The following is a 12,481-nucleotide window of genomic DNA, read 5'->3' on the forward strand; positions in this document are numbered from 1 at the left end:
ATGCATAAAACATGCAATTACCTACTTGATTAATACTTTACTGAAGAATCGACGGTACCTACGTAGTATGAAAGCGTGGAACAATTGAGAGTTTTATTACGAAATTATGAGAGAATTTTAAATACGTTCAGATGGATCTCCATACCTCGAAGTAATTCAGTTCATTTGTACAGCGAGGGGACAGATAAACAGCCGTCGCATCAATGCCTCCCGCAATGATATAAACCTTTGTTCTCTCGGTAGAAGTTTTTAGAATTGTCATCGGGACCATTCCCGGCGTTAATGAACGGCATTTTATGAGAAAAGACGCTCAAACACCAGTCACCACCGAATGCTAGGCAAATTGACGACAATTATCACACACAATTTGACTTCTTAGGTTGTTGTGTAGCTGACATTAATAAATGTTGGATGTGATGTGTATGTGTTGTTGTATGGTAGCAACAAGTTATATATTTTGAATGATTGTGTAAATCTTTAACACGACAAGGAATTAAGGTATTATATGGTGTAGACGTGAAGCAGAATGCTGTGTACCTTGGTTAACTGCTGAACATATCTCAAGGCACCTTAATACAAGCAAACACGTGAAATTGTTGCAAGAGCAGCTAGTCACGCGTGAGTCAAGCTCTGCGACGTGCTCTGCATCCATTCAACTTCACTTACCCGATGCTCTTAAAGGATATTACTTTCGAAATTTCGCTACCTTCACGAACACTATTTGCCGTGTGTCGACACCTACGACTTTCAAAGTCAGCCAATAAACCGAAATTCAATTAAATACAAGCATGCCGCTCGCAAACGCTCTTTGAAGATATTTCCTATTATTATTAATACATTTCCTATTGTTATGAATAAAAATAAGTAAATATCGTTAATAACTGATTAAAACGATACCTTTATCCATCTTAAATCTCATACCATTAGGTACATAATAATTTTGGAGTATGTGGGCTAAGTTTTAGGCTCAACTGAAACTATGCCAAGTTTTAACTGTGTAAAAGCCTCTTAAGTATCCTTGAAATTTGTTTAATAATTATTATTGTTTCGTGAACTCGAAACAAGTATTTATTAATTATCTGATTTTGAATATAGATATAAGTTATATGAATGAGACACGTAAGCTTTGCTTCCTCTTTTACAGCCATTTGTGTACTATACGTCTTGACTTAGTGTTATTCGATGAAAATATTCCGTCCCGTTTCCTTAATAATGCATTTCTCCTATTACAATTTCCTCATGCATGAAGATGCAAAAGCAATGTCGCGTCGGAGGTTGTTTAATTAAATTTTCAGTCTCAAGCATTGCAATGTAATAAAGGTGTAGCAATTTATAATACGCTCTTTTATTATTAGGTATAATGTTAATTTACAATAAACTACGAGAATTTACAATTGCAGGTATGAACGCAACTTCATTGCATCATTGAATTGCTTTGTTCTGATTCCTATTGCTTTCAATGTGTTCCATAAATTCACATACTCGTACCTACTTGCAATCAAGAAAAAAGTGGAGCATGCTCCTACCGACACACTTTAAAACTTCAATAAAGTACGGCCTATTTAACAAAAATTTCCATTACTGCCTACAATATTAATTAAAATGATGCTCATATAAGAGAATACGCAGCAAGTAGGTCGCTGCCGGTTAAATAACATGTAGCTTACTTTACTGGATACATAAAAGACTCATTCTTTCCGGCGAGGACATAAAAGGATAAACCAAAAAGAACCTTAAAAGATTGTATTAATAAAAGGCAACGCATTCACAAGAAAATCTAGAATAGCTTTATTGAAAGACAAAAAGATCCAACTAGAGCGCAATATGCGAGCATTGTTAAAAATTAGAATTCATGATTTATTTATTATTATATTTATATTTAGGTAATTTAAAGCTCGACGATACATTGAAATTATATATTGAAAACTTAAAAATTAAAACACAGATATTCATACTGAAAAGCCTTTTAGTACTTACTGTTTATTGTTCAATTTGCAATAATTACCCCTTACATAAATGAAACGATAAATATTTTAATTGCGTTTCACATGAAGTGATGCCAAATTAACAGAAACAAAAAGTGTAATTAACATGGTAAACATTTCATGCAACAATGACCGTGGCGACCGCTTCGATATTTTACAGGAACATAAAAGATGAAAAGAAAACAGGTTTACAAAAAAACTCTTCTACTCATTAGAATAAAAGAATTGATCCGTGATTCATGATATTTTCAGATCAGATCTTATAACGAAGCACATGACTTATTCATGTTCTTCAAGATGACGTAGAAGTTGGAAACCTTTAGATATTGTGGTGTATAATAAATGAGACAATAACGAGGCTTAGTCTACGACTTTCTTCTATATAATATTTTATGATGTACCTACTATTAATAAATTCATATTCAACTGTTTTCCTTATATTAGGACAACTGGGTGCCCCGATATCGTTTGGCTAGCTCATTTCTTTTTTCCGAAAAGTATTCATTTTAGATTCATCCTAATCCCGCAAATCTATGAAACCAGGTGACCAACATGTCATTAATATAACCATTCATCCAAATCCATTAAGCCCATCTTGCAAGAATGAGTAAACATGCAAACATAGGGAAAGTACGTTTACGTTTAAGGACTATTGGGACACTCAAAACTACAGAGTAAATAGATTAATAACTTTATTATTAGTACATTGTGATTTGATTGTTGATATTGCGAGATTTCTTAACTTCATCATCAACTTGCTATTGGTACATAAATTTGCCAAATATTATTTGGTAACTCTTTACCATAAACGTCTAAACAGGTCTTCATTAAAGGCGCGCAAACCTGAGAAGGCACGATGACAATGTTATCATTTTCTAAAGTAACTTCGGAGAATAACCACGTTCAAAATAATAAACCAATACAAACTTTGCCGTAAAACCCCATAGCCCAGCAACCGACATTTAATCCCAAATTAACATTAGTGGCACAATGGTTGATTATAATATCCGTATTCACCTGAAAATTAAAGATATGTATCATGTGATCAGCGGAACAAACAAAAATATACTTAAAAGGAAAACTCACTTGAACTGGGTTTCCCTCCTGTTCGAATCTGGTAATATTGGGACTCTGAACGGGTAGGACGCGCCATCTAGTGTTGGAGACGTAATGCTTGCTGAGATACAAAGGGTACATCCCGCACAACCCCGGAATTGGGTTGGGGTCGTATCTAAGGTAAAGTGGCTGTGGAGTAAGTGTCTCGTTGTTACGACGCAAATCCTTAATCCTTTTCGAACCAAACGTTTATGGCGTTTGATCTTAGATCGTAGGTACCTATGTAGGTAATTGTTTGCGTAGTGAAGAGAAGAAAGATTTGTTTCTAACGAAATTTATTCTCGGTAATCGATATATACTTGACCGATTTTGATTTTTTTTTTTTCATCAATAGAAACATTATTATATAATTAATCAGCTCTATTTTTTTACGTCCGGCTCAACCCGGCCGAGGTCAGAACGGTCTCATTAAAAATTATATTTTATATTGTGAAAAAATACTTAACCTGGATATTTAATTTTAAGCATAAAATATAAAACCTTTATAAACTAAAGAATACCAAAGAAAAAGGCATATCTAAGAACCTTGTTTTTAGCTACGGAAGAGGATAGAGCAAGAAGGAACTCTTGATTGTACTTGAGTTGTTCTCCTTCGCGGTTGCAATAGTCGGCACTTGTAATGATGAATGTATTCCTTTCAGCGGGCTGCAAGTCACACAGTCCCACCACTGCGCATCCGTCTTCCAGATCTTGTGAATAGTTTATTTCAGTGGAAGACAAACGTCCTCCTACTAATAATCCCTTTTTGTCCTCTACAGGAGGATCCGAGGCTGACAAGGTCAAATACTTAAATCAATTGATAGGTATTTTTTTTTTATTGATTATACGGTGGAAATCCCGTATGTAATGTGCTTTTTTTATTGACCACAATTCATTTCATATAATATTCTAAAATTAAATAAAGGAACGGTTAATTGGACCAATTGAACTAGGTACTATTTTCAGGGGGCAGATTTTTGAAAAGTAAATCTTCAAATGAACTGTTTCTGTGATCGGGATAGACCAAGGCTCTACATGACATACTTAGAAGAGGAAAAGGTATAGGTGTAAATATATTCAAGCGGATCTGAATAGTGAATACTATTTTTCGAACCCCGTGAACGTGCAATATAACAAAATGTCAATATATGAAATTATGACCTTCCTCGCCCCTACATTGGATGTCAGTACAAGTGTCGATTTTGCGTACCTATTTCAATAAAACCCGTGCCCTTTTCACACTATTGGAAAAACGTCATTCTTATTTTATTGCTAACCTGGCACGTGGGGAGCGAGGAGGGCAATTTTCGCTCCAAAACTGATACTTCCCGACGATTGAGTCAATACAGTGGGCTTGTTAAGGTTTTCAGTCATTTTGCGGAACCGCGCCAACATTAAATTCCCTGATTTCATTTGTTCGAGAAATTTATTTAGCTTGTACTGCAAAATCATGCATATAATAAAGTTTAGATAGGTAAATAATACATTAAAATCTAATGTGATATCAGATTGCTATATCTAACAGAAATACCACCGCTCATTGAACTAAAAGGAAAATGGAAAATAAAAGTGTAATAACTAATAAGGGCAATTGCTACGCCGGTCGCCGTGCTACTGCTATAATATTGAGACCATAATAAACAATTATCTTCATATTGCGGTTATAAAATTTTATGAGAGAACGTTAAACTGTAAACCGTGGCTTCGATAAATCCCTACAAATTAACCTCCAATAACAAATCCGTTTGGTTTCCCTTCCGACCCAGTGAAACATGTTAAATTTCGATTTAAAGTAGGTACCTACTCCTATTTTGTACATAATATTGAATCCAATTAAAATTTCTAATCTCTAATCTTTCTGTTTTATAGTGTCTTCTTCTATAAAATACTTACTCAAATACCTTGTATAGAGCCTAAAAATAAGCCTAATTCTAAAATATATACTATATACAGTTTGTTGCTTTTTTACCTCCTCCAATTTAGAAGCTTCATACCAATTACCGAGACGAACTCTATTACAATACACAATACCCTTATCCTCTTCTTGTTTAGACATGATGTGATAATTTATACGATTAAAACATACAAAAAGCTAAAATAGCCACAATAAAATTCAAAATTACTTTCGAAAATTGCATAAATGTTAATCAAAGAGAAGGAATTTAAATCACTACGTGATGTCAATTTGACGTACTTATAATGGAAAAATATCACAGAAAAATATAAACCTGTGATATAAACTAAATAGATAAAAAAACATCGTAGAGTTCAATTGTAAATTCTGTTAAATTGAATAAAAACTAGAAAAAAATCACCCTATTAAATATCTTCATACAAATAACACAAGTCAAAAAAGAGTTTGCCATTTTTGTCTCTCTGCCTGTCTGTACCCGGTTTACTCGTAAAACCGGCTGGACAGATTTTGATGAAACATTTTTTCTAAATAGAGCTATAATTTACGTGTCTAATCAGTAATCAAGTAGAGATAAACTACGATAACATGGCGCGCCCCTCCAAAATTCAAAACGTTTGAAAGTATTTGTGAAATTCATAATAAATAATATAATATAATAATAAAAATTAATAATTTAATTATTATATTATTATAAATAATAATAATATAATATTTAAATATTTGTATTTCACTACACACATTGAAACAGTAATTTGGAGGGGCGCGCCATGTTATCGTAGTTTATCTCTACCCTCAAGTACCTATCTTAAAAACATAGTATGTAATAGGATATTGAAATTACATAAACCTGAGATGAATAGGAGTGAAAATTTATTCAGTGATAACCAATCATAACAACGAGAGTAGTGAGGAAAGTAATTTATTTGTAAAATATACCAAATACAAAAAACACATTTCATATCACAATCAGAAAACACACAGGCATTTTACCTTTAGGTATATGTGAAAAAAAAATTTTAACAACAAATTATATTTTTTCTTGCGTAATTCATAGTTTTAGTTTATCCTCTAATCCTTAGTTTTAGTCTCGACGTCGCTAACTAGGGTGAATATATTCTCCGCCGTATACCTTTTATGAATATCAATGTAATTGCGACACGTAACCCCGCACTCCTGTATATTAAATTATGAATCAATTAACGCATACAAAGTGATACAAATTGTTTTCATCTAGATAAAGTCTGTTATATAATTTAATTTGTTTATATTACATTATTAATTTAGGCTTTCCGATTATAGTAAACTAGTGGTCCGCCCCGGCTTCGCCCGTGGTACATATTTCGCAATAAAAGGTAGCCTATGTCCTTTCTCGGGTATCAAAATATCTCCATACCAAATTTCATGCAAATTGGTTCAGTAGTTTAGGCGTGATTGAGTAACAGACAGACAGACAGAGTTACTTTCGCACTTATAATATTAGTATGGATGAAAATAGGCCATGTCAAAGGCAATGTTTCATAAGATTATAGACGAATATCTATTATTAGAATGATTATAATGAGTCTACATGATAGATTCGAATGAAAACAATAATCCCAAAGTGAAAAACAAACACTAAGAAGAATTAAAGACATTTCAGTCATATTGCGATCCACATGTGAAAAGCACAATAACAGAATTCTGGTTAAGTTTCCCGGAATCACAAAACTTTTATCGTTATGTTTGTACAAAACGGATTTCTTATTGAAGTTTGCGGTAACCAACTTACAGGACCGAAAAAAGTTTGCATCCAATTTTGATTCATCACACATAAACTTTTATCAGCCACACAATTTTTTATGATGAGTTTGGCTCCTGTCTGAAAACATCAACAGGAAAACAATTTTATTGTAAGTACACAATTGTAACAAAAGCCTAATCAATGAATGATTTCACAACACAAACCCGTAGATAATAAATCAACATACATACTTAAACGTGTCATAACTTCATACAAGTAATACTTAACCGCTGGTAAAAAATTATAAATATTACAATACACCTTTATAGGACTCCCTAGACCTTCAAGTCTATCTTTTGCTAGCAACGGCATAGTGGTCCAGCGGCAATTCGAATCCTTTGTAGCGCTCAGTCGTATTGGCATTCTATCTGACGGACCCGGCACACCCTCTGGTGTATAACGAACGTATAATGGAGACGCCTATGAATAAAATATGTTATTTTTAAAAATCAAAAATAAACTTAGAATAAATAGGAAGTAACACGCGAGGTGTAGATAGTCACTTGTGGATCACCGTAATTTTCTGCCCGCAACAGAAATTCATCGCCATAGTTCATTTTTATACCGTGAATACTTTCATCTTTGGCACTGTAAGAAGAAATTAATTGTTTCTACTCTATAATGTTTAAGGTAACTGTTGTATGACGTGAAACAGGAAAGCCCACCGCTTTCCTGTTTCACGTTAGGAACAATAATACCTATTACATATATAAATATAATTGAACTGCTTAACTACAATACATATATTATGTTTAATAACTGCTAATTTCCAAAAAAATCATAAGCAGCATAATCTATCATCAGGACTTTTACGTGATGAAAATTAAATGTATATTCAAGAGAATTTAAGATTATATATTATTCACCTTAGTATAACAAAAGTATTCCGGCAGCAAGGTGTGGTGATAGGAGAAAGAGTCATTAGGCATCCATCGTTTATATTTTGCATAAAATCCACTTGCCTTTCGCTAACCAGACTAGAAAGCGCTAAACCATATTGTGGCTTCCCTCCGCTTTGTTTAGCTGAGGATACAATTTTGTGTTATTTAGGAATTCTTTTTATGAAACATACCATTTCATAGTTTCTAGTTTACATAGTAATATTACTGACACAAACACCTACCCTAACAACTACTTCTTTTATAATAAAATAATGTTACCTATATTCTTTTTCAATACTGAATATTTTTACATGTATAAAAAAATTCAACGTATTAAAGTTATAAAAGTTCAATCCACTATATTTCTGGTTCACCTGGCATATCGGATGCGACGACCTGAACATTATATCCAAAGAGTACAAAAGTGCCACTAATTGCTAGTGGTCTCTGAAATTTTAATATCACCTATTTATTAAAATGCTCATTAACATTAACTTCAAAAGCGTAATATGAAATCCCAAATCAAGGGAATTGATATCGTTGATTACATATATGATTACTTATTTAAACACATCAGAGCGAAAAACGACAAAATAACATTTCAATTTTATACAAATCTTAATTATCTTAAACTTATTTAGATTAATTGTTATTTTAAACAATTCATAATATCTGTAAGCACGTGTGTTTGTCTCTCCTAGACGGCTGGATCGTTAAGTAAATGATATAGGTAATATGTTTTCCCGGGATTAAACATGTGTTTCCTGAAAATAAGCTCAATCGGAAGTATTAAAGAAAATTCATCCCATTCAACTTCCATATTAATTAATAATAATAAGTCTTGAAGTCCTTATATAAATGAATGCGGGATGAATGCAATAATATGAACCCGGTGTTCAATTATCCTGCTCTCAAGTGCTTCGTGGTTATCTCTTTCAATGACAGGACGTGCAGAAGTCCAATATTTTTCTAATTATGTTTCATTAATAATAATTATGTATTTAATGAGAACTTATAGTGTGTTTTTTACCTCTTTTAATAAATTGCTGAATAATGTCCGTGATCGTTGAAGCAATAATTCTTTTCTATCTCTTTTCCGCAAAAATATCTTGAATTCATACTGTCAAAAAATAAAGAGTTCACATTTATCTTTCTCACTCTCATAAAATCAATACAACTCTATTTTTATATAATAGTATAATGGATATTTAGAGCGTTATCTATACTAATATTATAAATGCGAAAGTTTGTGAGGATGTGTGTGTGTCATGTGTGTGTGTTTGTCTTAGGTATTTGTTATTCTTTCATGCAAATACTACTGAACCGATTGCAATGAAATTTAGCATACATATAGAGGGTAACTTGGATTAACACATAGGATAGGTTTTATCCCGGAAATCCCACGGGAACGGGAACTATGCGAGTTTTTCTTTGAAAATGTAAAAAACATACCTTAAAATGGCTTAAAGAAATTAGTTATACAGAAGCAGAAGACATTTTAAAAACATGTAAATAGTAGAGAGTAAAATGAAGATGTAAAATAAAATAAAAAAACACATTTTTTTAATTCTTGTAAGTACATTACACAAACAAAAACATGCGAACACAAATACACACACATATACACATACACACACACACACACACACACACACTAACACACACACATCCATTCTACCAATTTCTAGAGTATTTTTATGTTTACATTATCTTATTTTTTAAGCTTTCTTTTAATTGTTAATGCCTAATAATTGTTATGGAAGAGAAGCACCTTCTAACACAAGTGAAATTTATCACTTAAATGAAGGCACTTACCTCCAACCCCAGATTAAAACTTGTTTAAAAGAAATAAACAATTTTTATTTTTATTTTTTATTTTTAAACTTGGATTAACGCATAGAATAGGTTTTATCCCGGAAATCCCACGGGAGTGGTAACTATGCGAGTTTTTCTTTGAAAATGCGGGCGAAGCCGCGGGCGGAAATCTAGTAGTTAATATTATTATAAAGAGGAAACCTTTGTATTATTGTATGTTTGTATTGAATAGGTTCAAAAACTACTGGACCGATTTCAAAAAATGATGTTTCTCATAAATATTCCATGAATCGACGCCTATTTTGCTTCAATGCCGCATGGGACATGGAACTAGTAAAAAACGACTTACTTCATTTTTCAATCTTTCTTCACTCCAATTTCCCACAAGGACTAAATTATTGTAAGTCATTGAAATATGTGTTATTAATATGCCTAAGCAAAAATAAATATTGGTCAATTGATTATTGATATTTGAGATCGTAAAGTGACGGAAATTTTTTGGCCGTTGGATAACACTGTCAGAGAGGGTGTAGACGTGTGACGTAAAGAGATTTTCCGACGCAAGAAATATATCCTTTATTTCAGCGAATTTACAAAGAGGGTATTTAGCTGACTTTATAATTGAATAAAATAAACTAAGTACTTAATTTTCTTCAGATAGTGTATGTCGTGAATCATAATATTACTTGCTCTGTGTAGTGAATGAGTGATGAAGTTATTATTGCGTATACACTGGGGTAGATCCCTTTAAAAATAATAAAAAGTGCAAAAAAATCGCAGTCGGATGAAACCCATTAGAAAAGGAGGGGAATATGATGAAAATTAAAGGAAAAATAAATTACGGTCAATCCGAGTTCGGGAAGTGGGAGGGGGGAGCTTTTAAGAGAAAAAAATGGTTTCTCTTGATTTCCGACAAAACTACAAGTCCTACGGAAAAAAGTTCAATGGCAAAGTTGTAGGTAATAAAAAAATCTACAACTTTTGTATTGACAATTTTTTCACATAACCTCAAAATTTAGGTGAAAAATTCAAAAAACCAAGTTTTTGGTTTTTTATTTTTAACTACTTCAAAATTTATTTTTTTTCTACGACATTTGGTAGAAACTTGCTTTATTATGTCCCAAATACACTGTAATTTATTTGATTGAAAATATTTATTTTTTCGCCTTATTTTGAATTAATACCAAAAAAACAACCTAATTTTCAATCGAAAAGTCACCCGTCAAAATATCAGCTTTTTTCAAAAACTTTGGGAGCCTTTTATTCATCAAAATCTCTACTTTTATATGGTGTAAAAAAAAATAAACCTTACCATAGTAAATGTTCTCAGGAAATGCTTACAAACAGTGTCATAATTAGCTTTTACTAAATCAGGCACACTTCTCGAACTCTATATCTTCTCTTGTATCGGCTTTTCGGTAATATTTCAAAAGAAAAAAATTATCTGTTCTAAGTATAATATTTTACAGCATATTCAAAAGCAAAATGATGTCGATAAAAACATTTCAGGTAGTTTGAGAAGTGTGCCTGATTTAGTAAAAGCTCATTTTCACACTGTTTGTATGCATTTTCTGAGAACATTTACTATGGTAATGTTTATTTTTTTTTACACCATATGAAAGTAGAGATTTCAATGAATAAAAGGCTCCCCAAGTTTTTGAAAAAAGCTGATATTTTGACGGGTGACTTTTCGATTGAAAATTAGGTTGTTTTTTTGGTATTAATTCAAAATAAGGCGAAAAAATAAATATTTTCAGTCAAATAAATTACAGTGTATTTGGGACATAATAAAGCAAGTTTCCACCAAATTTCGTAGAAAAAAAATAAATTTTGAAGTAGATAAAAATAAAAAACCAAAAACTTGGTTTTTTGAATTTTTCACCTAAATTTTGAGGTTATGTGAAAAAATTGTCAATACAAAAGTTGTAGATCTTTTTATTATCTACAACTTTGCCATTGAACTTTTTTCCGTAGGACTTGTAGTTTTGTCGGAAATCAAGAGAAACCATTTTTTTCTCTTAAAAGCTCCCCCCTCCCTTTTCCCGAACTCGGATTGACCGTAATTTATTTTTCCTTTAATTTTCATCATATTCCCCTCCTTTTCTAATGGGTTTCATCCGACTGCGATTTTTTTTTGTTTCAAAAATTATCTACTCTAGTCTAGTAATTATAAATTTATATATATAGTTTCATTGATTGAAATGGCTAAGTGAAAAATGGAAATATTATAACCTCACCCACGCTTCACCAAACAACACACAACAACAAAAACAGTCCAGTGTAGTCTGTGTAGAGCATTGAGCTATTACTACGTAGGTAGTAATCAAGTAGTAATAGTACTTATCTCAATGGTGTAGAGTGTGATTGTTTGAACCACAGAAGTGAACGATTTGTCCACGAATAGGTTCGACCAAGAAGCTTATATCTAATACACTGGAGATTTCAGTATGAACATTAACTTGTAACTAGAAAATATGACTTTGAATGTTAGGTAGTTAGTTAGTAGTACCTAGGTAGTTAGTTAGGTGTGAAAGGGATAAAAAAACATACAGGCGTCATTCAAGGTCATATTTTCTTGTTACAAGTAAATGTTCATACTGAAATCTCCAGTGTATCAGATATAAGCTTCTTGGGTTCGACTCAGCTCGCGATGCGTATAGTGAATGCAAATATGTAACATGTAGTAGTACCTATGAGTAGTACCTTTTGTTTATACTGAAAAATGAATGCTGGGCACTCAGAATAAATCAGGCAAAAATGCTAGATATAACAGTCACCCAAGCATCTTAACCAAATCTTAACATACAAGTAACATACAAATTCACATTCACGGTGACATTCGTGATGTTTTCAGGTCTTCAATCAATGAGCAACTATTTATTTTATTAAACATTTTTTTTACTCGTCTTGAGTATGGTCACATAATACCTACTAATTAATAATAATTATGTATTAACACTTTAATAACACTGTGATTAACATTTAACACACATTAACACAATGTGCACTC

At 32.2% G+C, this 12,481-nt stretch overlaps 2 protein-coding genes across 3 annotated transcripts; both read right to left on the minus strand.

Moving 5' to 3' along the window:
* Window positions 1–2,735: 2,735 nt before the first annotated feature.
* LOC149487801 (cilia- and flagella-associated protein 161-like) lies at window positions 2,736–5,136 on the minus strand. The gene is made up of 6 exons (XM_089695893.1): window positions 5,050–5,136; window positions 4,358–4,520; window positions 3,627–3,871; window positions 3,072–3,230; window positions 2,913–3,002; window positions 2,736–2,828 (listed from the first exon to the last, which is right to left on the minus strand). Exons 1-6 carry the CDS (start codon window positions 5,134–5,136, stop codon window positions 2,736–2,738), a joined length of 837 nt encoding a protein of 278 aa, XP_089552019.1.
* An 864-nt stretch (window positions 5,137–6,000) lies between these two features.
* On the minus strand, window positions 6,001–9,880 carry LOC149487802 (cilia- and flagella-associated protein 161-like). 2 transcript variants are annotated; one of them, XM_089695895.1, is made up of 8 exons: window positions 9,821–9,880; window positions 8,687–8,776; window positions 8,031–8,103; window positions 7,642–7,798; window positions 7,279–7,363; window positions 7,037–7,195; window positions 6,764–6,853; window positions 6,001–6,168 (listed from the first exon to the last, which is right to left on the minus strand). In XM_089695895.1, exons 1-8 carry the CDS (start codon window positions 9,878–9,880, stop codon window positions 6,064–6,066), a joined length of 819 nt encoding a protein of 272 aa, XP_089552021.1. In that variant the 3' UTR covers window positions 6,001–6,063. The 2 variants fall into 2 exon arrangements, with proteins under 2 accessions (XP_089552021.1, XP_089552020.1); XM_089695894.1 differs by having other exon boundaries at window positions 7,642–7,788; window positions 8,015–8,103.
* Window positions 9,881–12,481: the final 2,601 nt, after the last annotated feature.

This window comes from Colias philodice, chromosome 6, assembly GCF_061535455.1.
Source record: "Colias philodice isolate Cphi_HAF_F1 chromosome 6, ilColPhil1 Martin Lab GWU primary, whole genome shotgun sequence".
NCBI lineage: Eukaryota > Metazoa > Arthropoda > Insecta > Lepidoptera > Pieridae > Colias > Colias philodice.

Coding starts and splice junctions, on each gene's coding strand:
- LOC149487801 (XM_089695893.1), bottom strand. CDS start 5,136: ATGTCTAAACAAGAAGAGGATAAGGGTATTGTGTATTGTAATAGAGTT. Junction 3,231..3,626: donor CTTCCGTAGCTAAAAACAAG/GTTCTTAGATAT, acceptor CTTACTCCACAG/CCACTTTACCTTAGATACGA. Junction 2,829..2,912: donor CTATGGGGTTTTACGGCAAA/GTTTGTATTGGT, acceptor GTGCCTTCTCAG/GTTTGCGCGCCTTTAATGAA.
- LOC149487802 (XM_089695894.1), bottom strand. CDS start 9,880: ATGACTTACAATAATTTAGTCCTTGTGGGAAATTGGAGTGAAGAAAGA. Junction 7,789..8,014: donor CCAGGTGAACCAGAAATATA/GTGGATTGAACT, acceptor AGCTAAACAAAG/CGGAGGGAAGCCACAATATG. Junction 6,169..6,763: donor TGCAAACTTTTTTCGGTCCT/GTAAGTTGGTTA, acceptor TTTAATATACAG/GAGTGCGGGGTTACGTGTCG.